This window comes from Zootermopsis nevadensis, unplaced genomic scaffold (assembly GCF_977971745.1).
Source record: "Zootermopsis nevadensis isolate Lab colony 2312 unplaced genomic scaffold, Znev_1.0 Znev_ptg000020l, whole genome shotgun sequence".
Lineage (NCBI taxonomy): Eukaryota > Metazoa > Arthropoda > Insecta > Blattodea > Termopsidae > Zootermopsis > Zootermopsis nevadensis.
This window is the reverse complement of record NW_028259152.1, coordinates 6,389,280-6,415,751: the sequence shown is the minus strand read 5'-3', so window position 1 is coordinate 6,415,751 and position 26,472 is coordinate 6,389,280. Positions and strand designations below refer to the sequence as shown.

The 26,472-nt window shown below is 36.0% G+C and overlaps 1 protein-coding gene across 8 annotated transcripts in view; it reads right to left on the bottom strand.

Moving 5' to 3' along the window:
- LOC110827699 (Molecule interacting with CasL) overlaps window positions 1-24,567 on the bottom strand; it is a 68,392-nt gene extending 43,825 nt beyond the window's left edge. For 4 of the 8 annotated variants that reach the window (XM_087352131.1, XM_087352136.1, XM_087352135.1 and 1 more), the window contains exons 1-10: window positions 24,413-24,567; window positions 13,177-13,271; window positions 11,330-11,543; window positions 10,689-10,790; window positions 9,533-9,740; window positions 9,319-9,435; window positions 7,814-7,915; window positions 6,860-7,116; window positions 5,160-5,417; window positions 3,585-3,927 (exon numbers count right to left, since the gene is read on the bottom strand). In XM_087352131.1, the coding sequence (XP_087208257.1) occupies window positions 3,585-3,927; window positions 5,160-5,417; window positions 6,860-7,116; window positions 7,814-7,915; window positions 9,319-9,435; window positions 9,533-9,740; window positions 10,689-10,790; window positions 11,330-11,500 (1,558 nt within the window). In that variant the 5' untranslated portion in view covers window positions 11,501-11,543; window positions 13,177-13,271; window positions 24,413-24,567. Of the gene's footprint in view, window positions 1-1,805; window positions 1,916-3,584; window positions 3,928-5,159; window positions 5,418-6,859; window positions 7,117-7,813; window positions 7,916-9,318; window positions 9,436-9,532; window positions 9,741-10,688; window positions 10,791-11,329; window positions 11,544-13,176; window positions 13,272-19,475; window positions 19,630-20,129; window positions 20,220-24,412 lie in introns of those variants that run through there. The other 4 variants (XM_087352132.1, XM_087352133.1, XM_087352134.1 and 1 more) reach the window with 4 other exon arrangements.
- Between the last annotated feature and the right edge of the window lie 1,905 nt (window positions 24,568-26,472).

Genomic DNA, 26,472 nt, shown 5'->3' with positions numbered 1-26,472 from the left:
TTTGTAATTTAGAATCATCCACTATGAAGGGGATTTATAAATCATGATTACAATTTTAATATGTTTTCAGACACTGTTGGAAAAATGTTTGCAGTTTGCAGCATATTCTACTGTTACTAGCATAGTACTATCCATCAGAGTTAATGGGAATGAACCTTTTTTGTGTTTAACAGTAATACAATATATTTCAGCATTAACTTTAAAAATTGAAATTAAAGTAAAAAATCTAAAAAAATTCTTCATAAACTAAACTAAATGCGAGAACATTTTCAGTGACTGAAGCTAGATTTCTGCCAAACGCATCAACAAAAAGCCAATGTACCTGTCTCCAGAATCAACACTCCACCAAATCCCACCACAGGCACAACCATAGTCCCATTTAAATTTTCTGTTATCAGTCACCAAACCCAAAACTTAATTTCAATTTTTTTTTGCATCACACAAATGGGGCAGTCATACAGTCAAGTGTGACATAATATGTATCTGTGATATAAACTGCTTCTAATAAGTTTCTTATTAATTCAATACAAAATTAAGCTATTTCCCATGAATTACCATGTAGACTTGAGAGGACGAAAAATTGCCACCATGACAATGAAGGCCTATTCATTAATCCAGGGTTGTCATTCAGCACATGAAAGACAACTTGAAATGCTTGCAAATCATGCCAAATTCAACTCTCTTAGTGCAATAGCAGTCTCATAGTATTTACTGAAAAAACTGATGGTTATATTTTTAATAATCCCCATTTAATGTTGAAAGCATTGGGACCAGAGATCATATGTTTTGTATGAAATATGTTCCGTATATGTTTAACAATTTTACCAGGTTTCAATAGAAGAGTTCAAGACTGGGAAAATGCTGTCACTTATTTCGAACAGCTTGCCTTGTAATGATCTATCAATAGAATGAAAAAAGGTATTTGGAAAGTAGTACAGTAAAGCAAAATATTTGCTAAGGGGCTTAGAAGCTGACCCAACCAACTTCATAATAGTAGGTATAATAAATAACAATACATAAAAATCCTACAGGGAGTAAAATTCTTTTATATTGCTGTATTAGAGTCCATTCTATATAGGTTGCAGCTCATACAATAAAACAGGAAGATTTATTACCTATGGATAACATCACACATAACAACACCACCATTGTTACTATCAAGCATAAAATTGTAAAACTACTAAAATGACGCATACAGATGAGATTTCAGGTTCTTACAGCAGCAAATATGAAGACAACTACTATCTTCTGGTTATATGCAGGGTATAATTTGGTAGAAATTAACCAGCATTTCAGAGATGTTTACTTCCTCCTCCATGAGGCCAATGACCAAGCTCCAGGTGAGAAAGTGTGTTGTGATACAGAAGCAGGTTGGAAAAGGTAGAAGCCTGGCCAGGCAATATATCATAACCTTTCCTACTCTGCTGCATGAGCTGCAGCTTTTATAGAACAGACTCTCAAACAGCAACTTAAAAGAATTTTGGTCCCTTTAATTTTACAAAGTGAAGGATTTTACTAGATGAGAATTCCTCATACTTAATGTTTCCAAGTGGGTTGGGAGGACTACAAAGCCCCATAGCAAGCATTTTGCTTTACTGTACTTTTTTATGTGTGGCTTACTCACCAACTTGATAATGGAGAATGTAGGCACCTCTGAAATTTCAGTAAATTGCTACCAGACCACATGGCACAATGTCCCAGAACACAATCAACATGCAACTTAAAATTATAATTTTTAGATTTAAAATAAAGAATATCACAAAGTTTTACGGCATGCTTGGCAAACATAAGATACTGACACCCACCCTTAACTGTGAATCATATGTGCCACACACCAAAATGGAGTCAGTTCATCATGGTTACCAGGTATCATAAAAAAGAAAACAAATATTAATTTCATTATGTTGTAAAGAAGAAAATGACAAGGGAAAAAATACAGTAACACAAGTTTGAGTACTCACCATACAAACAAGGATATTTTGTTAAAGTCGAGATTTTTTGAAATGGACAACAAAAATAAGTGCTCAAAATGTGCCTTCCCATGTTAGATATATTTTTATGATAGATATTTGGTGTATCAGTTGATTAGATTTCACTTCTATATCTTCTACTTAAAACAAAATTAAGTGAAAGTACAATCCAAATTTTTGATATTTACTACTGTCATAATTATAATTATATATGGTAGGTTAATGAGCTGAATAAAAAAACAGTATTTGAACATGATTAGCTCATGATAGTGTTAAAAGATTTTATTGTATTCATTGAATAAATGTACTTCATTTTAAGTGTTCCTGTGTGAACAGAACACCTTGAAAGTTGTTTTCATTCTTAGTGTCTCACACAAAAATAAAATTGTACACTTAAAACAAAATTTATGGCATACATAATTCAGAATGTATTATTTACATAAAAATCTGCTATTATAAAAACACAGTTTCAAATGTATATTGTTTTCAAACAGAATAAAGTTACATGTTTGATGTTCTTTCTCTTAGAACTTCTGTTTTAAAAGTTTACATCAAACAAAAGTCAATAAATCCCATACTATAATGGAAGGACACACGGTAGCAAAACATCTCTTGATCCACAAATTTCTTAGTTCTCATGAGCTGCATATTAAGTGTTATCAAATATGCATAAGAGACTTCATAGCTGTCTGGAGCCAGTTTGTGACAATGGAAAGATGGCAAAGAACAAGTGCTAAAAGGAAGGTTTACTGGAAGACCATTCTGTTTATTGAACAGGCCATTGTGAAAAGAAAAGAAGAAAAGGGTTATATTTGTGCCCCAGAATTATGCCAAAGAATTTCATCTGGACAACTAAATAACATTATTATTCCTCAAAACTTTCAACTGTGAAACGGAATCATCTTATATCTGTAAGATAAATGTGATACATCCAGAATTAAGATCCACTTGATCTACTCCATGGATATATTCCTAGGAGGGAGAGGAGGAGGAGAAAGAGGAAGAAGAAATCGAAGACGAAGAAGAAGAAGAAGAAGAAGAAGAAGAAGAAGAAGACCCTCTCAACAATTAAATTCAGAATTGGAATCTTAGCTGGCAAAGCACAAGTTTTGTCCATATACACTTTCCAATTCATTCAAGCAAATTTTAGAAGGAAACAACATAGAATGGTAACAGCTGTTCAAGTCCCTCTCACCCTTTTCATTAGCCCCGACTTGTCAGCTGTTATCATCATATGCTGAGGCATTTCAATGATCAGTTGCAAGGAGAGAAATGCCAATTTTTAATAGGAAACTTCAAAAGAAGACTAAGTATCTTTTAAAAGTTCAGATATATACTTCCAAATCTATTTACTTACAGTCATGTATTTATTATAGATAAATTGTATAAATAAATAGCATACACATTCAGACTACAGGAGAAAATAAACTCCAAAACAAGCAAACAAAAATCACTGTAATCTTTGTAATCATTAAATATTCTTCTTGTTGGCAGTAAAACAGCTTGCAAGTGGTGTCACATTGATCAAAATAATCAGTCTAAGGCTGAAAATAAGTTCCAACATGAAAGTTTTTGGTATCAAAATAGCAGTAATTACTACTAAATAGCTCTTACCCTTTCTCCGCCTTTTCTTCGGCATCTCCTGAGCTGCAATAGAGACCAAGCATTGTTCCACACTTGCTGGGTCATCTGAATCATATAGTCCTCGCACCTGGATTGGTAAAACACATCTTATATTTAGATTTGGGTATCTTGTGTGAGGATCTAATGTGTATGAAGCTGTGTCTCTCTGAAGGTTTTCAGGTGTTGTTTGACCCAGGAGTCGGTATATAGATTCTCTTTCAGCCAGAACATCAAGTGGTGTTGTTTGACCACAACCCCAGCTTTTCACTGCCCAACAGGCATCCATTGAACTCAAGAAACCTCGAGCACAACCAGATCCTGTAGGCCAGAAAGGCTGAAATATAAAATGTTACCACATTAATCTGCAGTAAGGTGAAATCTTGTCTTTCAAATTTCACTAATATTTTATAGAAATCTTGAATGAACATGAAAATTAATCTACAAAATATGCCTAAAGTGTTGAACAATTTTAGAAAGATAAATTGAACAGTTACAGAATGGTTTATTCTTACACTATGCAATGTATATTGTTCTGCAGTGTGCTGCAAATCTTGTCAATCTATTATTAATTAATTCAAAATATCCATTACAATACAACTGTATTTACCTTTTTCCAATACATTATATTAAGCCACTTTAAAATTCACATAATGTGCAATTACATGCATATTACTGTCCAAAGCCTCAAGCCTGTAAGTTATAATCATACCGATGCTGTTCCATCAAACATCAAACGAAGTCTCTCGCAAAAGAAAAAACTCTGAACTGTAAATCTGTACTAAAACAATATATGCTACTCTTTTTCATTGTTTGTATGGGATAAGACTATATCTCCATGGGACTACAACCACTAGTGTGCCCACTGTCCATCTCCAGATGATACATGAATGAATATAGAGTATTTTTAGGAATGATACTGACACAAAAAACAAACAACTCAGAGAAAACCTTGTTCCAGTGCCACTTTATCCACCACAAAGAGTGGGGGCATGTTGCATTAGAACATAACCGTCAGGCCTATACACAGTATGCAAAATGAACATAATATGGACAGGATTAAAAAAGTTTACACACTTTGTGTTACCTGTCAAGTGTTGTAATTCTGTCAGACTGAACCTAAATGATAAATATTTTTGGACTTTTATGTACATACCAGTAACAGAATCTAAGATCTTTCAAATCTGACTCATCTGAGACCACACACAAAAATTCAATACATAATTATTTTACTTATTATGAGACTATGAGCTGGTTTGGTTCATAAACTAACTCGATAATTCCAGTTTTACAGCTGATCCCATAAAATCCTATAAAGGCAGGCTTACTATGTTAAACACTACACTTTCAGACACTTGCTAAGTCCAACACATACCTTCAAACCTAAAGGAAACATGATAAATCTCACATACCCATATTAAGCCATGTTTCCATACCAGTTAAATAATGCCAGTAAAGGAAAGTAAAAACAACTTTCTTCCAGTATACTGAAGGTGAAATAAAGCAATTCTCAAACAGACTTATGGAACCATATATATTATATCACCGCATTCATAAAACTGACTTTACCTCCAAAAGACTGTCTCCTACTAAAATTTGTAACAATCTATGCCCATGTCTTTCCACAACACGACTAGCATTTTCTGCAGCAAACATCGATGTGAAATCAAACATGGCTACATCTGGCTGTCCATAATGGTTCACTGCAAACTCTAAGTGAGGGAGCATATACTCAGTTGAGAAATCAGCTGCTTCCTGGGCATACGTTTGTAGGGCATCTTTGTCAACATTTTCTGGTGCAAGGAGTTTTGCTGTATCTGGATAGTCCTAGGGATAAAAAAATTAAACATATAAATTTAATTTCAAAAAGTTACAATCAGAAAGAAGTGTAAGAATACAAAGAAGAATAGGAAAGCACATTTTAGTAACATTTTTCACAATTTAAATCAAGACAAAACTAACTATCTGAGATCAAATTACTAGGATATGTAGTAAAAAGTTTGCCATGGCAGAAAAGTTACAGAATTTTTTTTTCTAAGAACAGTACAGTAGAAAAGTCCTCTTCTTACCAGAAAGCACTTATTACATACGGCAACACTAGTACAATTCAGCATATGCAGTTTATGAGCATAACCCTCAACAAACTCTTAAGAAAATTAAATGAATTAGCAAAAATATTAATAGAAGGAAAAAAACCTGAACAAGTACAGGAAACAAAGCAATCTATATACAGGATATCACTATATTAAGTCAATACACTTAGAAGAAAATATGATGATTTATAAATGTTTAAATAGCGTAATAAGAAAATAACTTTTCAGAAGTCAGCACTTCTGCCACACACAACCTCCATAATTTTACTGTTCCCTGTGCAAGCCTGAACTCCAATTATTAGTCACCATGTAAACACTGTGTGGATACAGTGACTCTTTGAGACTGCCCTTTGCTATAAATTTAACTTCCAACAAACTACATGGAGTTAGTGAATTATTTTTTACAAAGAACATATGTACTCCCAACATTCATTGAAAGTTAGCAAATGAGAAATTTACCAACAGTGAAGACATGTCACTTACAAAGAGCAACTATATTACTTCCAAAATTGGGCAAATATACAAGACTTATACATAAGCTAACAAGATTTGTGCATTATTTTTCCACATTTTTAAAACAAAACAGAACTTAGAAATGTACCCCACAATTCATTAGAATTTACAATATGAAAATGCTGCTGAAAATTCACATGAAAAAGAACATAAATTATCACCTCAGAATGAACAGTCTTTGTTGCTAATGAACCATTTATAAATATATTCCACTACTCTGAGAGTAAACTCAGACTCAATGAATTTTTTATACCTTTCATTTTGCTTTATTTGCTCACATATGCAAACATATATCGGGGCTGGTTTAGCCAACAATACTTGGCACGTCATTCAATCCCACTACTTATTTACATTATATGATTTTTATGGCGATTAATTATATTAAAGTTCATTATAACAAATCTATCAACAGGGCACCCTGATGATGCAAAGACCTCTGAAACATCGGTGAACTTCTACCAGACTACACAGTACAACAACCTAGAAGATAACCATCATCAGGGTGGAAGAACCTCTGAAATGTTGGTAAACTTCTACCAGACCACACAGTGCTACAACCCAGAAGATGGTCATCTCCATACTCACAGCTGTGGGAACCTCAAATCCTACTTGGTTTCTTACAAGGTTAAGAAAAATTAGAGGAAAATGTCACACTTTCCTTACTTGTAAAATCACTCCTTTATCAATAAGGCTATGTTTCTTGGCTGTCATGACAAAATAATGTGTTTCATCTTTATAATATACTATGTTTTCCAAATCAATTCCAGTTGCTTCATATAAATCTTTGAAGAATTTCTGGTTGAAAATGAAAGCAACGCCACTGATTTCTTCAACACGGGCTTCTGCTTCTGTCCGACGATTAATGAAATTTGCTGTGATGGCAATGGCAAGCTTCCCTCTAAATTCTTTTCTTTTGAATCCTTGAAACAGACAAGCAAAAAATAAATATTTCTGTGAACAACTTTTATAAAGATATTCTTGCGGCTCAACAACAGTACCTGTAAATTTTAATATAAATATTGATGATCACCAAGTATCATATAACGGTTCATCACAACCACCACAAAAATCAGTTTTATTGGATAGTTCTGAATCCAAGGTTCAACTGAGAATTTGTCCTTCCATCTTTTATATGGTCTGCCACCTATTTCCTAATCTTGAGGTATACTGGTAAAATCTAGGAGGAAATTTACTTTCATCCATTCTTTCTAAGTGGTGAAACCAATGTTTGGTGTTCAGCTATTTTTATCTAGGATGTTAAACATGCTTAATTCTTGTGTGGCTGCTTGGTTTCTGACACAGTCTGTTCTCCTGTAACATGTAACAGTTGTTATGAATTTAAATTCAGCTATTTAAATTCAGCTCTCTTGTTGTTTATTTCGTATCCAGTATTCCAATCGATATAGCAGTGTGGGTACATTGCCACATTGCTATACATTTTAAGAAGTTACTGTTATAAACCATGCACCTCATATGAAGAATTTGGATGAATGGAAAATCACAACATATAAGTATAACAGCAACGTCCTATTACTGGTTTCGTAATATTCAACTTCAAAATTCATATATCCATACTCTGTTGATAAGTTGTGGAAGTTTAAAAGAAATTCATCTCACCATCTAATGTGTTCCTTTTTCCATCTGCACCAATGAGGACATCAAATTCATACTGGCTCACTGGATGGTCTGAAGGACTCACTTTTGCTCTCCATCCAATCTCTGAAAGATTTCATTCCATGTTTTATAATGTAAATAACTGCACTTTAATATTAATTTTAACCATGCTTTCCCATACCAGAGATGTAACAGGTTATTATTTACCACTGTTTGCATGATCCTCAACTGTTTCATCAGTATACCATTACTTGTGATTTCATCTTAGTTCTTTAGGATTTTATTTCAGTAAAATTTTTGGATTAATTCTGTGTGTTGTACTTCCATGAAATGAAGAAATGTAGTGAAATCTGTTGTGATCTGTTCTTACTTTATTAATAAAATGAATACATATACTTATTATTTTGTGTAACAATTCAACATCATTTAACGTCCAATTACTTGAGTGACATGAATCAAAACAATATACAGAAACAACTGGAAAACTACAAAAATAAATTTCTATGGTATGTCCCAAAACATGTGAACATGAACATTGGTACATTCATAGAGTACACAAAATGATGTTTAAAAATCAATGGATATTGGAGAAATTGCCATTGAAAAACTGTGAACACAAACACCATGTAGCTGTGAGAACTATGTTATGATGTTCAAGTCCCTTAGAGTGTATCTGTAATGGTACTCTTATCTTTATGTTGCACAGCTATTACAAGAATAATAATGTACATGTCACAAGCAAATTAAAGAATACAATAATCTCTCTGCTATAAAATATATGCAAAACTTTTGAATAAAAAGTTATAAAAATTTTCTGATGAGTTCCTATCTGAAGCCCAAAATGGCTTTTGAAGAAATTGTTCTTGCATTGATGCTGTATTTTGTCTCAAACTACTAATTGAAAAGAGAAGAGAATATAATATAATATAGAAACACATCTACTATTTTCAGAATATGAAAAAACTTTTGACAGTGAACTGAGACCCATGTTATTTGACATATTGAGAAAAAAGTATATGCCAAATAGATTACTGACAAAAATACTAGACATTTAAACAGAAAATAAAATAAAGATCAAATTTAATTAAAAATTATCTGTATCTTCACTGATCAATGGAGTACAGCAAAGATGTCCGCTATCTCCAACTTTGTTCAATATATACTTGAATGAAATACAACACATTTGGGAAACAGAAGAAATAAAAGGAATTCCAATCTCAAGAAATGCAAGCTTAAAAACAAATTATTTATTTCTCTTTTGTATCAAATAGTAAGGTAAAAAAAAGCACACATACATACATTAGTTTCCTTTAATATGTGTACTCAGACGCAGAGATGCAAATCAAATGGACATTTTTTAAGTAGTGTCTATATTGCTGGTAAATGCCAAATTCCATCAAGTAAATTGACTATTAGAAGACAATAGTTTACGAAACATAAAATAAGTGGTATTTGTTTTACAATACAATAAATACATTTAAAACAGCATTAATTTTTTTTATACATACTTTCATCTGACTGTGCATCAGGTGGAGGAAGCAAATGTTCAAAACTGACTCCTTCATGGATTTCGACTCCCAAGATAAGGGCTACTTTCAGAAGAATGCACTGAAGTTGTCTAATACCTATTCAAAGAACAAACAAAAAGGTATATAAATAAGCTTTAATTTATTTTTATTTATGACACCATGAAAACACCACAATTTCTAATGACATACTTACTGATATGATCAATAGCACCAGCACAGAATTTTCCAAAGAATTTCTTAGCACCAAGAGCTCTAAGATCTTGAATTACAAAGGGCCATAGATGAAGTACATTGTTCCGGGAGATACGATCACGCTTTTCCACTATCACAACCTTTGCTCCCAACAACTGTGCCTCTATAGCAGTACGAAGGCCACATGGTCCAGCTCCAATAATAAGAACCTACAGCCAACAAAACTATGATTCAAGAGTTCATACTATCAACACTTTTGTTTACCTTATGGCAGTATGCTGTTATTTACCTTCAATGTATCAAAATACTAGAAAAAATATGAGTACAATCAATCTGAACATCAGCGCACACACACACACTATAAGCACTAGAAATCAAAAATGAGAGAAAAAGCTAAGATACTACTTAAAAAACACATTTCAACAGCACTGTATACCCCACTGACATATTGTTCCTTTTACTGCAGGCCATTTGTCAACATTAAGCCACTAACATAACAGAGTATAAACAATTTTCAGTTAAGAATAGTGCAAAGATCTGGAAGTACATATTTTCACTCTTGCAGTTATTTTTATTAACATTTTGAAAATCAAGTCAAGCAACAAAATTTAACACAGTGGACTAGAAATAATAGAAAACACAGCATTTATTGTGATGTTACACTTTGCCAACCACACAGAAAACAAATTTAATGACAGAAAATGTATCAACTGAAACAACATTCAAATACAAGTACCATGTAGCAGCAATTAAAAAATTCAGTACCTAAAGAAAAACATTAATAAAACAGAAAATGCAACCTTCTTGCTACTGCAACGCTTCTACAAAACATATAAAAATACAATGTAACATACTGCAAGACAAATTAAGGTCAGAAAAAATTTGAAGATAAGAACCTATATAGGGAGACATTATCATCAACTTATGTATGTTATGTTAAGTACATATACTTTTACCTTTTGAGATGACATTCTTTGTAATTCTTACAACACAGATGAATACACATTTTGTCAGTTACTAGTGCATAAAAATCTGATGTATACTAATGACAGTTTTTAACACCATCTACCACAACATAGCCACTGAATGAAAGAACTGAGATTACATTTTGTTGCCCTAGTGAAGTACATAACATACGAAATTTAGTTCATACTTACTCGAGTATTTGGACAAGCTTTACCTCTGTTGTAACATTTGTGACTAGCTCGCTTGTCAAATTTTGCCCAAAGAGCTTGTGCTTTCCAAGAGCGGAGTTTTGCCTGTACGAAAATAAACCATAAATAATGAATTTCCGTTATACATTTGGTGCCTCTTTTATTTACATAAAATAAAATGATACATAAAAACTGCAATATAAACACACATGTGAAAGATAATCAAAAGAACAAAGGCCCATATACACTCAAAACACATAACCTCAGTCTATTCCATGAGGGCAGGTAACACAGTTCAGTTTGTCATGTAATTCAATATATCATTATTAAAAAGTTGTTAGATTCGGTTTTCAACATACTTTCTGTATTCAGATATTATATTATTCAAAAGTATATAATATTTTACTATAAATTAATGAGAACATGCAATAATTAAGAAAAACATGAGTAGATGCTTGTACATATGATTTAAGCATGTTTCAAGACTAGCCTTACAACTTCTTCTAGTACAGTGGCATGCATTTTGTTTTAATCATCTTACTGCTACCAATTTGAGTCTAATTACACTGATCCTGCAGACTTTATGCAAACAGGCACTACTAGTTCATACAAAAATTAAAATCAAATCAAATCAGAAATCTCACCTTCAGTTTCGGGTAGAAATGAGGGAAGACTGTAGGCTTGATGCGTAGAAGTTCACACAGCTGTCTGTGATGACCTAAGATGCCTTTCAGTGTAGAGGAACTGCAGAACTGATCAAACACATCTGATGCAAGAGCAATTTCTTGAGGGACAGGTTGTTTCCTATCCTCCATAATTTAGGGGGAAATTACCTCTGTACTGTGATAATCAGCAAACCTGAATTCAGAAAAATAAAATAAAAACCACATGCAAATAAATATGGGGGGGGGGGGGGGGGAAGCTGAGCTCTTCAAACTGTACCTTCATTATGTTCATATTGGGATTTTATTTTGTATTAAGTGGGGAATTGAGATGCAATGACAATCTTTGTTACTCAGATAAAACCTTGGAAAATAAGAGAATAAAAAATGACACAACAAAATTAGCAGCTGAGAAATATTTGTAAGCCAAGTTTATAACAATAACAACAGAGAACTGAAACTGATCACGGCAAAATATGAGAAACTGTACAATACTGCTGATATGAAATTCTTTGCAAGTGATTCAGATGCACAAGAGACAGAGAATAGGGAATGAAGCCGTAAATTTACAGTTTGATCTTAAGATGTTTAAAGGAAATACTACAGAATTCAATTTTAGACTGAGCTGACCATGTTATGCAACGAGAACATCATGAATACAAAAACAGCAGCTTTAGATATGGTGAAATGACCATGAAAATGAAGATGTGGAGAGGACATGATGATGGTGGTGGTGGTGGTAGCAGCAGCAGCAGCAGCAGCAGCAGTAGTACATATAATAAAATACCACAAAAAGATAGTCACGTTCAAGTAATTCTTGTCCCTGTTCCAGTTCAGGTAAAGCAACCTGCTCAACAACAAATTCCTCCTTCGGACTTCAAGGATTTTAAATGGCAGCAATAACAGCCAGTTATCAGAATGCACTGTCACAACGTGTACGTATTCCTGTGCAAGATAATATGTTATATAACGTATTTTCCCATCTCTGAGACTCTGCCACCCCCCACGTGTAAATGAAATCTGGCGGTGCAATGTGCCTGCTTCGTAACATGAATATGCATCCCATTTTTATCCTATTCACGTTGAAAAGTTCCCTGCACGTTGGACCTCGTCCAATGTGGTGGAACAATGGAACAAGCTTGCGGTACATACGTTCCGAAATTTGCTTTAAAGGTATCATTGGTGCATACTGATTGCAGAAACTGTGTCAATTATACCGTTAGAGCTATTTCTTTACATCCAACACGCATATAACATAGATACTACACTTACCATGTTGCAAGTGGAAACGTTCTCGCACTACACTCTGGTGACGCAATGACGGTAATACACAATACGGCCCTACCACAAAGAAAACGATCCACTCATGACTACACACAACACTTCGCTATTCGAAATGTCATCAGATGAGGCCTATTAGCTTTCTGATGGAACAGATTACCGAAGGAAACAGCGACGAGAAAATACAGGATGCATACGTCCTTCACCAAAAGCAGTGAACTTGGCAGTTTATAGTACCCAGGAAGTTATACAGAGAATGATAGATTTAAATCATTTTACAGGATGACACAGTCAAGTCTTAAAATGATGGCAGATCCTATAGATTTATGGTAATAAAGGAAACTAACCGGCCCAGTGCTTAACACTCCTGCTTCGTATTCTGGAGGACCGGGTTCAAATATCGGCCCTGAGATTTCCTTGTTGTGGGCAAAGAAAAGCACCCTAAAATTCAAAGCTATATTCCAGCACATAAATAACTCCAAAACAGAACACAGATTTTCAAAACTGCATGCAACATTCAACATTTTACTCTTCGATATGTGGCTTACCAATATAGGGGCACTGACTGGGGCTGTCCACTGCAGAGTGAGTAGACATCCTCTAATTGGGCAGCCTGCAAGCTTCTAGAAATCTCCCACAGTTCCTGTAAAGAAGCATAAACTTTGGAACATTTCTATTATATACAGACACACATATACACAGACTATCCCGGAAGGAAGCGACCAACTCTGGGAAGTTGGTAATTCAGTAAATTTTTGCTAAAAACACTTCAGCTTCTGAGAATGCAAATTACTGAGTGAAGATGACTGTCTTCTGGGCTGTTACGTCATGTAGTCTGGTAAAAGTTTACCGACATTTCAGAGGTCCTTGCTGCGTCCATCATCGTCCTGATGATGGAGGCAGTACGGACCTCTGAAAAGTCGGTAAACTTTTACCAGACACACGGCGCAACAACCCAGATGACAGCCATCTTCAAACTCATCGCCGTGAAAACCTCAAATCCTACAACTTACTGAGTGTTACAAAGGTGGGGCATATTGCTAACCACTGAGCTCTAAAGTGTTGATATAACTTATATTAAACACATATTCACATATTTTGTATAAACATCTGATCGTTTCATAAAAGAAGCAACATGGTTATTAAGTCATTATTATGTAAAGAGCAGATTAGCATTTGATGGCTTTATGGTCTGCTTAATGACGGTGTCAGTAGTTCCGACTATATAGCGTCGAATAATGATCAATGAATTGGAAAAGTCATGAAAGGAAGAAGCCCCTGCCAAATTTTAGTAAATTGCCTGGAGGGACCAAAGTAACCCATGAAAACCTCAGTGAGGATAGCGGGCCCGATATCGGAACCAGGACCTCCCGAATACAAAGCAGGAATTCTAACCATTCGGCCGTAAGTTGGGATTACGAATTTCATGTTGGCTATGTTCATGATCATCAGTGCCTGTGACGTGTCTAAGCTATAATTTGTAAACATTGGCTTCAAAGATAATTTAAGCTCGTGCAGGACTCACACACTTTACAGTACGTACTATTACTGCGTTGGAAAATACCACTACAGCGAATGGGTGATACATGAAGGGACTAGCAGTTCACTTTATCAACTTTTAACTACACAACGGTGACAGAGCAGTTTTGAAGGGGGAGGAATGTCATCTTCAGAAAATCAAGTCTTATTAGCTAGTCCATCGTACTCACAGATTATCGGATAATGTGAGTTGTGACTGCGTGTACAATCACACATTCTCGACAAGTCAGAGACAAAATGACTCTGTTTACGGAAATTGCATAAAAAAACAACAGACCAACAATATCCCGTTGACAAGTCGTCACAACACTCATAAACTGCACAATGCCACCTATAAAACGAAGATTATCGGGTCAGAATATGCGAAACTAAATTATTACTGGCCAAACGCCACCTAAATTTAGAGATGGCTCCCTGCGCTGTATCAGATTCGTGAAAGTCTGTTTGCACAGCACAACAATTTCTCCTCGTTCACAATTGCTCGACTCTGATTTGAAATTATAAATATATGTGGAATCAGAAATGAGTCCAAATAACTTGCTGGCTGCAGGATGCATGACTGGAGTTCAATTCTCGGCAAAGACAGGGAGAGTCTCTTCACCACTGTGTCCAGATTAGATCTGGAAACTCTACTGGTGGCTTTTACCTCAGAGGCAAAGCTTGCGACCGGTACGTAAACGTTACTACCAATCTTCATCTAGTGCCGACGGTAAGAACGCGTCGACTCCACCCTCATATCTTAATGGCGTGATGTGTAAGCAGAGGGACAAATTTGTGATTTATAAAACAGCAACTACATTCAACATTTTACTGACATCAGACACTCAGATATTACGAAATTTGAACAAATTCGAATTACAGGCCGTTCAAAGGTTTGAACTAAAACTGGCCTACAATTTCGAAACAGAATTGTAATACGCAATGGGAATAACAGCCTTTGAATATAATAAACAATTCAAACTTTGACTTAAATTATAGGTCACACTGCAAGGAACAAAATATCTGTGCATTATCCAACTGCTAGTAGCGTGAAATCTATCTTTAGCCTGTGCATCCGCCTTGAACCAAATTCTCTGACGTTTTGAACATTCAAGTACTTCATTGATTCAACAAGGAACATACTCAAGACCGTGATCTGTAGGCTGCTGATCTTTTCTGTGTTGAGATGGGAATGATTTCTATTTAAAAATGGTATTTGGGTGGGAGAGAAACTGAAGACGAACGTATCAGGAACGACTGCAGCAGGCAGCAAATGTGAAATCACTGAACGATCTTTCCAATTTTCTCACAATTATTACTGTCGAACAGTAAATATCTAAGTCAAGTAACGACGATATCAGACCTAGGGTTTTCCTAATTGTATTTTTTAAACTTTGCAAGCTCATTTGGGGTTCAATTTTTCTCACGCTTATTTCTGCCGAACTGCAGGTATCTGTGTGACCATACTCATATCAAGTTGAGGTGGAGATTAGGTCCACGTGATATCAAGTTAACGATAAATTATAGGCTTGTGAAGCCGTCACATGCATTTCTTCGCTGCACAAATTATAGTTGGTGAAAACATAGGTCTTCAAACACGGCCCTGAAAAATAGCATCCAAATCTGAAAGGCAGAATCGAAACATAGAATATCAAAATCAAATGTTACAAGCATGCGATCTGCCGGTTTTATGCCAAGAAAATCATACCTTATGAGTTTGTTCCTCTAAGTCAAATAGTCACTCACTCTGCCTTGACATTTTCTAACGCTTATATAAACGCAATCGTTGAAAAACGCTGTTTTACATCCTTGAAACGACGTAATTTGAGAGCCCTGAAAGATATTCATGACAATGTGATGATAAAGACGGCTGTCTTCTGGGTTGTAACGAGGTGTGGTCTGGCATAATTTTGCCAGACAACCTCTGAAACGTTGGTAAACTTCTACAAGACTACAAGGCCCTACAACCATCTTCGTACTCACCGTCGTTAGAACCTCAATCCTACTTAATGTGATGAGAGGCAGGAACGGAATTAAGAAAACGATTTCTAGCTATGTTTCTAGACACAGCCAAGGAACTGGAATGGGTATCAAATTAAAGATCACGTTAGTGACTGACTACAGCCGAATGTGATGGACGCGGAAACTGTCTCACTTGTGGAATACCGTCCGTGTTTGGCTAAACACTGTCGCAGTTGACTGGGTAGAAACGTGTCTGAGGCCTACGACACACCATATCATGTACACGTGGCAGCACTTATAAACTTAAATGCTGATTAATAATTTGACCTTGTGGACAATATTCATGGTACACAACACCCGCACAATCGAAGAAAATAACCAGCATAATTTTGCTTTTGCTTCCCCATTCAAATATTCTTTCTCCCCAATCTTGGCAAAGAAGGGAATTTCTACTGGGTCAACCGTTTATCCATATTTATTAGCCCGTAATTAAAAATGTTCAGCAGGTTTGTGCAAAATAAATCAGATACAAGCCTACAGACTCAAACAGTTTTTGTTGTGTGCCAATTGATAATATTCACTTGCAGTCTTTCCGATCTTTAGCTAAATTGAAACCACGTGCGTTGTTCTGTGTTCTCGTTAGCATCGACACATGACAAAAATATTCTGACATCAACGATTTTTACGAACTACTGAAGCAATGTAATGAATTGTGTCCATGCCTGAGCATAAAACACGTTCATCTTATCCAAGTCCCTGCGCAGTGCAATACTTTTTCAGCACGCTTCATATTAAAGATTCGATCCGGTTTTTTAACTGTCACACCTCATGCACTATCAGATACTTTCCTACATATCAAAGCGGAGAACAAACGTGTTCTCCGATACTGTTATCGACCATATCAAACCCAGACACTTAAGCTACAGATAACTTTTCACATTTACCATCTGTCGCGCACCTTTGAAGATTGCTGTCTTCTGGGTTGTTGCAGTCTGGTACAAGTCCACCAACATTTCAGAGTCACCGCAGTGAAAACCTCAAATCCTAAATAAGGTCTTCATTTCTAATATAATTCGGTTTAAAGGTAAAAATCAGAGTTTAAAGCTCACAAACCAATTCATTAGCTAACTTTAGCGCTTCCAAATTGTCGTCTCGACTATTACTGACAAGTGACGTCGGCCTGTACATGCAGCATCCCGACTTTTCACGAGTGACCCTCTGGCTGATGGTGGAAGAAACTGGAAACATCTCCTATTTTCTACAATAATTGCAAGACCTATGGAATTTCAGTCTCTGGCCTCGCACAGCTGACTGTGAAGTTCAAGAGTGTCGCGTGATGACTAGAGAAAGCGCTGCACGAAACGGAAGGAATAGGCAGTAACGGACTGTGATATGGGTGGAACAGCCAGCAGTGGCGTCGCATATAATCATGTCTGATCGGTAAACCAACAGACCATTAATGACGTAAATAATTTATTTTGACAGTAAATAGAATAAATATTTCATTTCAAATACCTTAACACGTTAAATGACGGATTCCGTTACATGACCGGGAAGCGTTCATAAGGGAACGGAAATATAATAGTACATTCTTAATATCCCCCTCTCGACCGTATTGCGGCCATCGCTTGTAGAAATACTTTCCAAGTACTGAAGGCAATGTTTCTGGGCAAATGCTTGAAACTGGGAGTTCTTCCGTTCCTCCGTGTGTTACTGGAATTAACTCCTTCTTTGAGACATCCCCACATACAGACGTCTGGTGGAGTGAAGCCTGAAGATCACAGTTTTCAAAGGGCACACCCAACATTGCCCTCGCCAGAGAACTCACGCAGTAAAGCAATTATATTCGCAGTGTGGGCCGTCGACTCATCAGGTTGAAACCAGCAATCCTTCGCTTGTCAACACTATCTGACGCCTGACGTTTCCTGTCGCAAACCTTTACTGTGTTCCGACATGTTGTTACCAGTCGGTGTACTGTCTTACTCAGTACTTCCTTGTCATTGATAAATGCTTCACGAAAGGCCTATAAATCAGGATGACCTTGTTCGAGAGTCACGGAAGATGTTGGGAGAGTATAATAACACGGGGTAAACCTATTTCTGGTTTAAATTTTGTATCGTAACTGTTGTTGCGTTGTGCTTTAAATGGTACAACTGTAGCCTTCCGAGGCGGTCTCTTTCAATCAGTGAACTTTAGGTTCTCACGGCGGTTAACACGAAGCCAACATGGCGCTACAACCCAGAAGACAGCCATCTTATCTCATCCTCCTCCAAACTATCTGGTCAATAGTGCGAGTTCTTCCCCACTTAGCTACTTCCTCCAACTTCCTGTTATTTCATACCTCTTCAGACCAAATATCCTCCTCGGCACCCAGCTATCAAACGCCCACAATCTATGTTCTGCCCCTCAAGTGAGAGACCTAGTTTTACACCCACATACAACGATAGATGAAGTTATAGTCCTGTGTGTTTTAATCATTGGGTTTTAGGTACCACACGGAAGAACAAGACATTCTGAACAGAATGGCAGCAGTCATTCCGGGAATTTAATATGTTCTTAATTTCTTCCCGAACGTAGGAATTTCATTCTGGTCGTGGACATCAAAATATGGATAAACTTTAACAGGAGATCGAGCTGGCGGCAACACTATCACATTTACAGACAGCCATTAATTCTGTCTCTTGTATGTTACAATAGCGAAACCGAAAACATTCAATGTCATTTTGGTTCCCTTACCTCGGGACGGTTTATATTAGTCAAGCCCTCCAGCTAACTGAGGCTAGGTTTATTTTAGTTTCCACCTCACGTCCTCAACCACATTACAGTTGCTTCTACGTCGTTACAGCAGCATCAAAATTTTAACTGGAGATGTTACACTACTCTGTGGGGGTGGCACATATCCCACACAACGTGACCAATTCAATAAACGGATTCGGTCTCTATTTGGCACTAAATTTGGCATGAGTTGTTGGTGGTCGACATGTTAGTTTCACACATTTTGACTGTTATTCAAGCACTTCAACACATTGAAAAACGTTCCGGTACTTAGAAATAAATAACTGTAAAATCAAGACCCATTTGCACAAACTAAACGTTAAATCAAGTTTAAGAAGTGCTGTTACGACATTTCTACATTACATCAGTAAATCAACCAGATAAATTTACTTGTCATTGTTCTTCTGAAGAGAATCATTAGCTATTTAAAATTTCGGAACCCCTTGTATAATAATACTTATATAGTGTAAATCGTTCACGTTAAAACTGAATAAGCACGACAAATTACTAAAAAATCATCTCAAGTAAAACGTTCGGACAGTCGCAAGACAGTTCATTAAATTCTAGATTAAATGCAGCAACTTAGCCTTACCGATGCTGGTAAAATGCAAATGTTTCCTGTGACGTTCTCGAAAAAAGTCTGACGTCAGTCACTGTTTGCATACAGTACAAGCACTAGCCAAGCGTGCCGACACAGGAATGGCAAGAAGTGGTAGCCTAGACGATTCTCAAACCAAATAAACTTCCTGCAAATTTTCGAAATAAGGACAGAAAAATGGTGAATCACTGGAAGTGTTACAATTAACCGTGACCAGCTCATAAGTTCGAAAGCAATTGCTGTCTGTAATCAGTGGCGGATATTCTGCACGCATTGTGGTAGACACCACGATAGCTCGTGCTGAGATTGGGCACCACGCCACAATACATATCTTAACTTCGGTGTCACTGAACTGACCCTAGCAACTGTCACGACGAACCATTATATCTGATAGGCATTATCCTTTATAAATCTGTAGATCTTGCACGTTATTTCAGAGCAATAATCTAATTATGCTTTGATATGAAACGTCTCAATATCACACAATAATACACAAGTGTCCATGGCAGGGTGCCCCACTTCTCCACCACGCCTTGACAATCCTATTTGTAGACCTGATGTTAAATTCCTACCACCAAAACATAACATATCGAAACTTTGACAATGCCGTTAAAAATAATGTTACAAACTAATCACATAGCTACAAACCCATTCAGAGGTTTCATTAACAAAGTTCTATTTAACCTCCAAGTCACAAGTAACTTTGTACACCACCTGCGTTTATGCTCACATCTCCGTATGTCGTTCACGGTATATTTATTTATTAAAGACAACAATGGTATCCTAGGTCGTTGTTGCGATGTGACGAGTTCATTGTTGTAAGCCAGATTAATCCAGTCCATACCACCCCATCCTATTTCTCTCAGGTCCATTAAAATATTATCCTCCTACCTACATCTTTCTTTCTGGTTTGCCCATCAAAACTATGCATTCCTCATCTCTTTCATGCAGGCTACATGCCCTGCCCATCTCATCCTTCTTTACTTCATTAATCTAATTATATTTGGCGAGGAGTACAATGACCTGACATTTTTGCAAAAAATATGTTTTGACAATGGCTCAGATTCCCACTGTTGAAACAATGTGTTCAATGACCACAGATCCCACTGTTGCAACAATGTGTTCCAATGACGCAGGGTCATGCGGGTTCCCTAGTTCACAGCAAAAAAAAGTTGTCAGTGGAACCACGGTTCCGGAGAATTTGACGTAAATACGTCTATACGGAAAGGAAGTTTATATATTGGCTTTATTCTAAATATTTCCTTTATACATGCTTTACAATTGAGTAAAGTGTGATTAAGACATTGCTTATTCAACTTGAATTAGTTACGCTTAAGATGGGTCTGTGGTAGATGAATGTAATGTAATGTAATGTAAGGTAAGGTAAGGTAATGTATTGTAATGTAAGGTAAGGTAATGTATCTATTTGTTGATAAACAGATGACGTTTCGTAGGTAACAATAATGCCGAGTAAACAGACGACGTTTCGTAGGTAACAATAATGCCGAGTAAACAGACGACGTTTCGTAGGTAACAATAATGCCGAGTAAACAGACGACGTTCCCTAGGTAACCATTGTTACACTTTTTCGTTTTTGCCGAATGACCCTTCCTTATAGACGTATTTACGTCAAAAAACTCGACAGACAGACATATGGACGGGCCCATGAGATGCCCTTACCTCACACTAGATTGTGAAGAAATGGGTGAAATGGCAAAAAATGCAGAAGCCACCATTAATTTATTGGATGTTCTTTATGCTCTAGCCTGTATGTCTGCCTATCAATTGCATTTCACTTGGAGGTAGGCAACGTGCATGATTGGAGGTAACAGCTTCACTACAAAGGGAACCCACCATTATTGTTAATCCTATTATTACTGATCTTACTTTTTTGTTATTCCTATCCCCATTCCTACTGTTACAGTTGTTCCAATTGTTATTGTCATTCCTTAGCCTTGCCTTCACTGGGCTGGGGGGACCCCCCCCCCCCCAAATTGCTGATGCTCTGGTAGAGAGTAGACCTCCAGATAACCTGGACAGTCCCCAATGGGCTTTGCCCTCCCCCCCCGAGTAACTAGAAGTCTTCTGGACACTGATACCCCTGGGGACAAGCCCAGTTAATGCCCCCCCCCACCCCTAACAAAGTGATACCAACTGATGCTAAACTACACAGGCCCTTTTCCAGAATGCTTAAACTGAAAAAGAAAATCTGGTTCTAAATTTCAGGGGTATACTGTGCCCTGAGAGTGCAGCATGGTCTATGTGGGACAGATCCAAACATGGGCCCAAGGCACGTATAGATAAAAGACAGCTGGCTTCCACTGCTACGTCATATACCCTGATGATGGTGATAAAGATGGTCCCTGAAACTTCATCAAGTTGACATGGGTGATTCTATCAGTATTACAAACATATAAAATTTATATACAGGACTTTTTATAGTTTCTAGAATGTTTACTGGAGCAAAAGAGAAAAAAATATTCAAATGCATATGGGATCAAACCTTGACACCCACTTAACAAGTCCACAACCTTATCACCTTGGCTACCATGCCTCACTTGAAAATTAGTCAACTTTACACTTACCAAATGGAAAAATTTAGAATCCTATACTTCAGAAACTAAGGACTGTTTGCAAAAAAAGAAAAATAGGTTCCTCTCTATTCAATTTACTTTCCACTGATATCATTTTCACTGAAATCCTTAACCCAAATCAGATGGTCTCTCCTTGTGAACTTAAAATAATGGCAAAGTGTAATACTGGTTTTTTTTGGTTATCAATCCTAGGATTGGTTAGCAACCCCATTTTGGGGTTGTTTCTTGCAAAGATACCACAGTGGTTTTGCCTTGCCTTCCATGGCCAGTCTGTATCCAACAGACTGGAAGAGAGGGGACGTGGACAAACATTCATGCCTTGAGTGGGACTCGAACCCACGGTTTCAGCGGCCAGGTGCATGAGGTCCATGCCTCAGACCATGTGGCCACTGCGGCCGGAGTAATACTGGTTAACTAACTCAAAATACACAAACAAATATATATATAATTTCAAGCTGAAGCTTAATGCATTATGATTCAAAAATAAACCTTCAAATAATATGGATTGCTGCCTTGTCTAACCTTAAACCAACATAATTTTCGTATCAAAAATATGTAGTATTCACTTTGTTAACCTAATCCTTCATTCTACATTCTATTGCAAAATAACAAACTATGATCATGCTGAACCATCCAAATGTCCTTCCTAAACTGTGGAAGTTACCATAATACATGCAAAACAATATTAATATGTATGATTTCAGGTTTTCACAGTGGCGAGTCTGAAGATTGCTGTCTTCTGGGTTATTGCGCTGTGTAGTCCGGCAGATTTCCACCAACATTTCAGATGTCATACTGCCTCTGTCATCAGGGCAGAGGCAGTAACACCTCTGAAACATTGGTGGAAATCTGCCACACTATATGGCGCAATAACCAGAAGACAGCAATCTTCATTGTCAATATTAATATGCATCACATCCATAATTAGTACTGGCAAGACATAACACAAGTTCTGCATTACTTACAGCACTTGAGTTGTGATACTGTCGGCTGCATTAAATTGGAACAGAATAAAGACAACAGTATAATTTTGATTCAACAGTACTGAATCAATGCATTCTAACAAGAAAATATTAAACTAATTAAAGCTCACAAATCAGTAAATCAAAACTTATATCAGTACAGTCAACAGCCAGTTGCCTCTCCAAATGAGTACACATTATATCCATGCCCCGCACTGGTATAATGGGACCTTAGCTAATATTTTAATAGTTTCATAAAATTGAGACTCCATCCTTTTTCATCAATGTAAATGAAACCACCAAAACACCTGGACACAGAAATTCAGCTACTATTACTTTCGCATGCATGAAGAAAATGAAGATGATGAATATAACAGAAAAGAACAGATCTTTTATGAACTTTAAACAATGCTGACACCACTTCTACACAGATAATATACAAATCTTCTTTCAATGTCTGATTAAATATGACTGCCTCCATGCACTGAACTGAATCACAGTTCACTGAAGTTCATCAGTAAAAAATTAAAATACATATAAATCTAATTTAAAGCATTCGAAGCACACAGAGCTACAATATACAAATACAAGAACAGCACTTGAGAAATATATTGAACTCTTGCAAAATCCTGTGTAAAATAGTTCAAAATCAACTTTAATGACATTTCATTGTCCAAGCCCAGAAGAAAACTGTTGTCTTCACTGCTTTAAGCACCTCACACCTCACAACTTTAATAATAATTTGTACTAATTCACATCATCAATATATTTGCAAGATAACCTCGCTTAATCCTTCAAAAAACATATGCATTGCAAATTCATAATGACATTCAGTTTTACTCACACATTTAATGTCAGTATGTTGTTCCCTCATGTTACGAGTGTACGAACTACCAAAACCCTTCGAACAGTTTGTGCCCAACAGATCCAATCAATTAAACCATAACGTTTCCTTGCTCACAAGCTTTACGTATTACTGTTAAATGTTTACATTACTGCTGTTCGAAAGTCATGTGAGGCGTCTGAACTCATTTTTGACGTCTCGTACGATATTTAGCGATTTACTGACAAACTTCGATATCATTACAATGTCAGTCACTACTGACAATGCCGTCAAGCAGGAAAGGTCAAAATATTCAATGGCTTATTATTAAACAGAAATGCGACAGGACCCTCAATAATATAAACGTGTAGATTACAAATTACATTTATTTTTCCAGTCCATTTAAACGAAAAACCACAAATTCAATAAAACATAAACTATAAAATACCATTGAAAACCATAAGCACAAATGTGCTCTACTGCTCTGGCATTGACAAGAGTAACAAAGAAAATAATTAGAATGCAGTTTAGAAAAGAAACAGTAATACATACGTTATTTTGTGTACACAATTCTGAAGAATCTCAATTATGAGCACTATTTCATGGTTTATACAAAGTAATCAACAAATTCTAGCCATTAATGAACGCAGCACAATTCACACTACTTCGAGAAACAAGACTAACTAAATCACTGGTTACATGGAGAGAAAAAAAATAGTGACGAATAACCACTGAAATAATAAACATGTTATGGAAAACTGTCTTGCACCCAGACTCGCCATCAGTTGGCAGTATACATAACTAATTATTAAAAACAAAGACATACAAAAATTTCTATACTTAACAAGCAGAAACAAATAGCTTCATTTTTATTATACACTCTTAAATATTTGCTTTATTAATGTTATTTATTTTACATTGTTCTCACCATAACAAATAAAGATATGAGCTAGAATTAGAGTTTATTTCCATTCCATAGGTTCTTCTTTGGGCTAAACCAAAGAAAGTTGAACATGTCATACCACAAGTTCAGAACTTATTTCGAGAATATATAAATATACATAAAGCCTACGAATTGTCAACAGAGATAAAATTGCCTACACAGTGGTATATTATTGATAAAAGTAGAATAGAATAGAATTCATGTACATTCCATAAAACTCATAAAACCTTCTTACGCCTAATCCAAGAATGTGTAACATGTCGTACCGATACTTTCTTCTAACACAAATATAAATTACATAGTTGTTACAGTGATTTACAATCTACTGCAGAAATAATTACTCAAGAAAGAATCACCACTATTGCTTACATGCACTTATAATAGATAAAATTTTTCAGTTAAAATAAATTCTTCTGTGAAATAGAAAGAATGAGACAGGATATACTATTTTATTGTTTGTTTCAACTTTTTTGTATCGTGATTTAGACTTTTGGTTGCAGAGAAATATTACTTCTGTTTTATGTTTACTCTTGTTAATGTTTGGCATATAAAAGTTGTTGTCTTTCACTTTGGCGTAGAAGTTCTGGAAACTGACAAAATATCTAAACTATGTGTCTGGGTGAGTTACATTTGTAAAACGTTTTAGATGTAATTCCGTTTGCTCTTTTCTTATTCGTATTGCAAACTTTACTGATACATCTTTCACAAATTTAGAGGAAAATTCTACTATGTCATTTAAAATTGGTAATTTGTGTGAATATTTTTGGACTTTATTAATGTCGTTCCCCTTGTTCTTAAAGACTGTCGAAGGAACACTATATTAATGTCCGGACATGTCAGATAATATTCTTGTAAGAGAAAGAAGTAGCTGTAACAGACGCGTCAGTAAATGTATTTAATACACAAATTTAGTTATAAAATGATATAGAAAGACAAGCATTTCTCGACAGACCAACTTCAGGCGCGCCAGAGCGTGAAAAACTTACCTAGGTAGGAAGGAGTACAATGCTTTTACTGTCATAGTGCAAATTGGACTTCAAAATTTGAACAAATTATTACATTTTAATTTATACAGGAAACATTAATTAGTTAATGTGACTTGGAGTAGCTAGTTACAAGACCACTATCAAGCTGTAATTCATAATTGTTATTTGAGTCAACAGAATCCCTTTCAGTGTCAGGTTTCCAGTTGGTGAGGCCATAATTCTAAATTTCAACAGAACTATCAGAACGTCTGTCAGTTTATACTAAATAGACTGAGAGACAAATAGAATGATGAATATACAAAGAGGCACGAATGTGGAAGTATACGCAGTTTGGAAGTTCTAAGAATAATTAACTAAGAGAGTTATTCGATTACATTGACCTTCAACTAGTAAAACATTGTGAGATTTCAGGTTCTCACGACGGCGAGTATGAAGTTGACTGTCTTCTCGAATGTTGAATCTTGTAGGATGATGAGTAGTAAGCTTCTGCTACACTGCATGGCGCAAGAGATGGTAAACTACTAATAGACTTCATCTTCAGGTTACACATTCCTTCAGCTTTCCTTTATTTCCTTGGTATCACAACGGCCATAACCTGCATGTTTGCCAATCGTAGGGAAATTTCATCCTTACGATTCATTTGTTTTCGATTAGTTTCTGATTATTGTGTATAGGAGATAGTA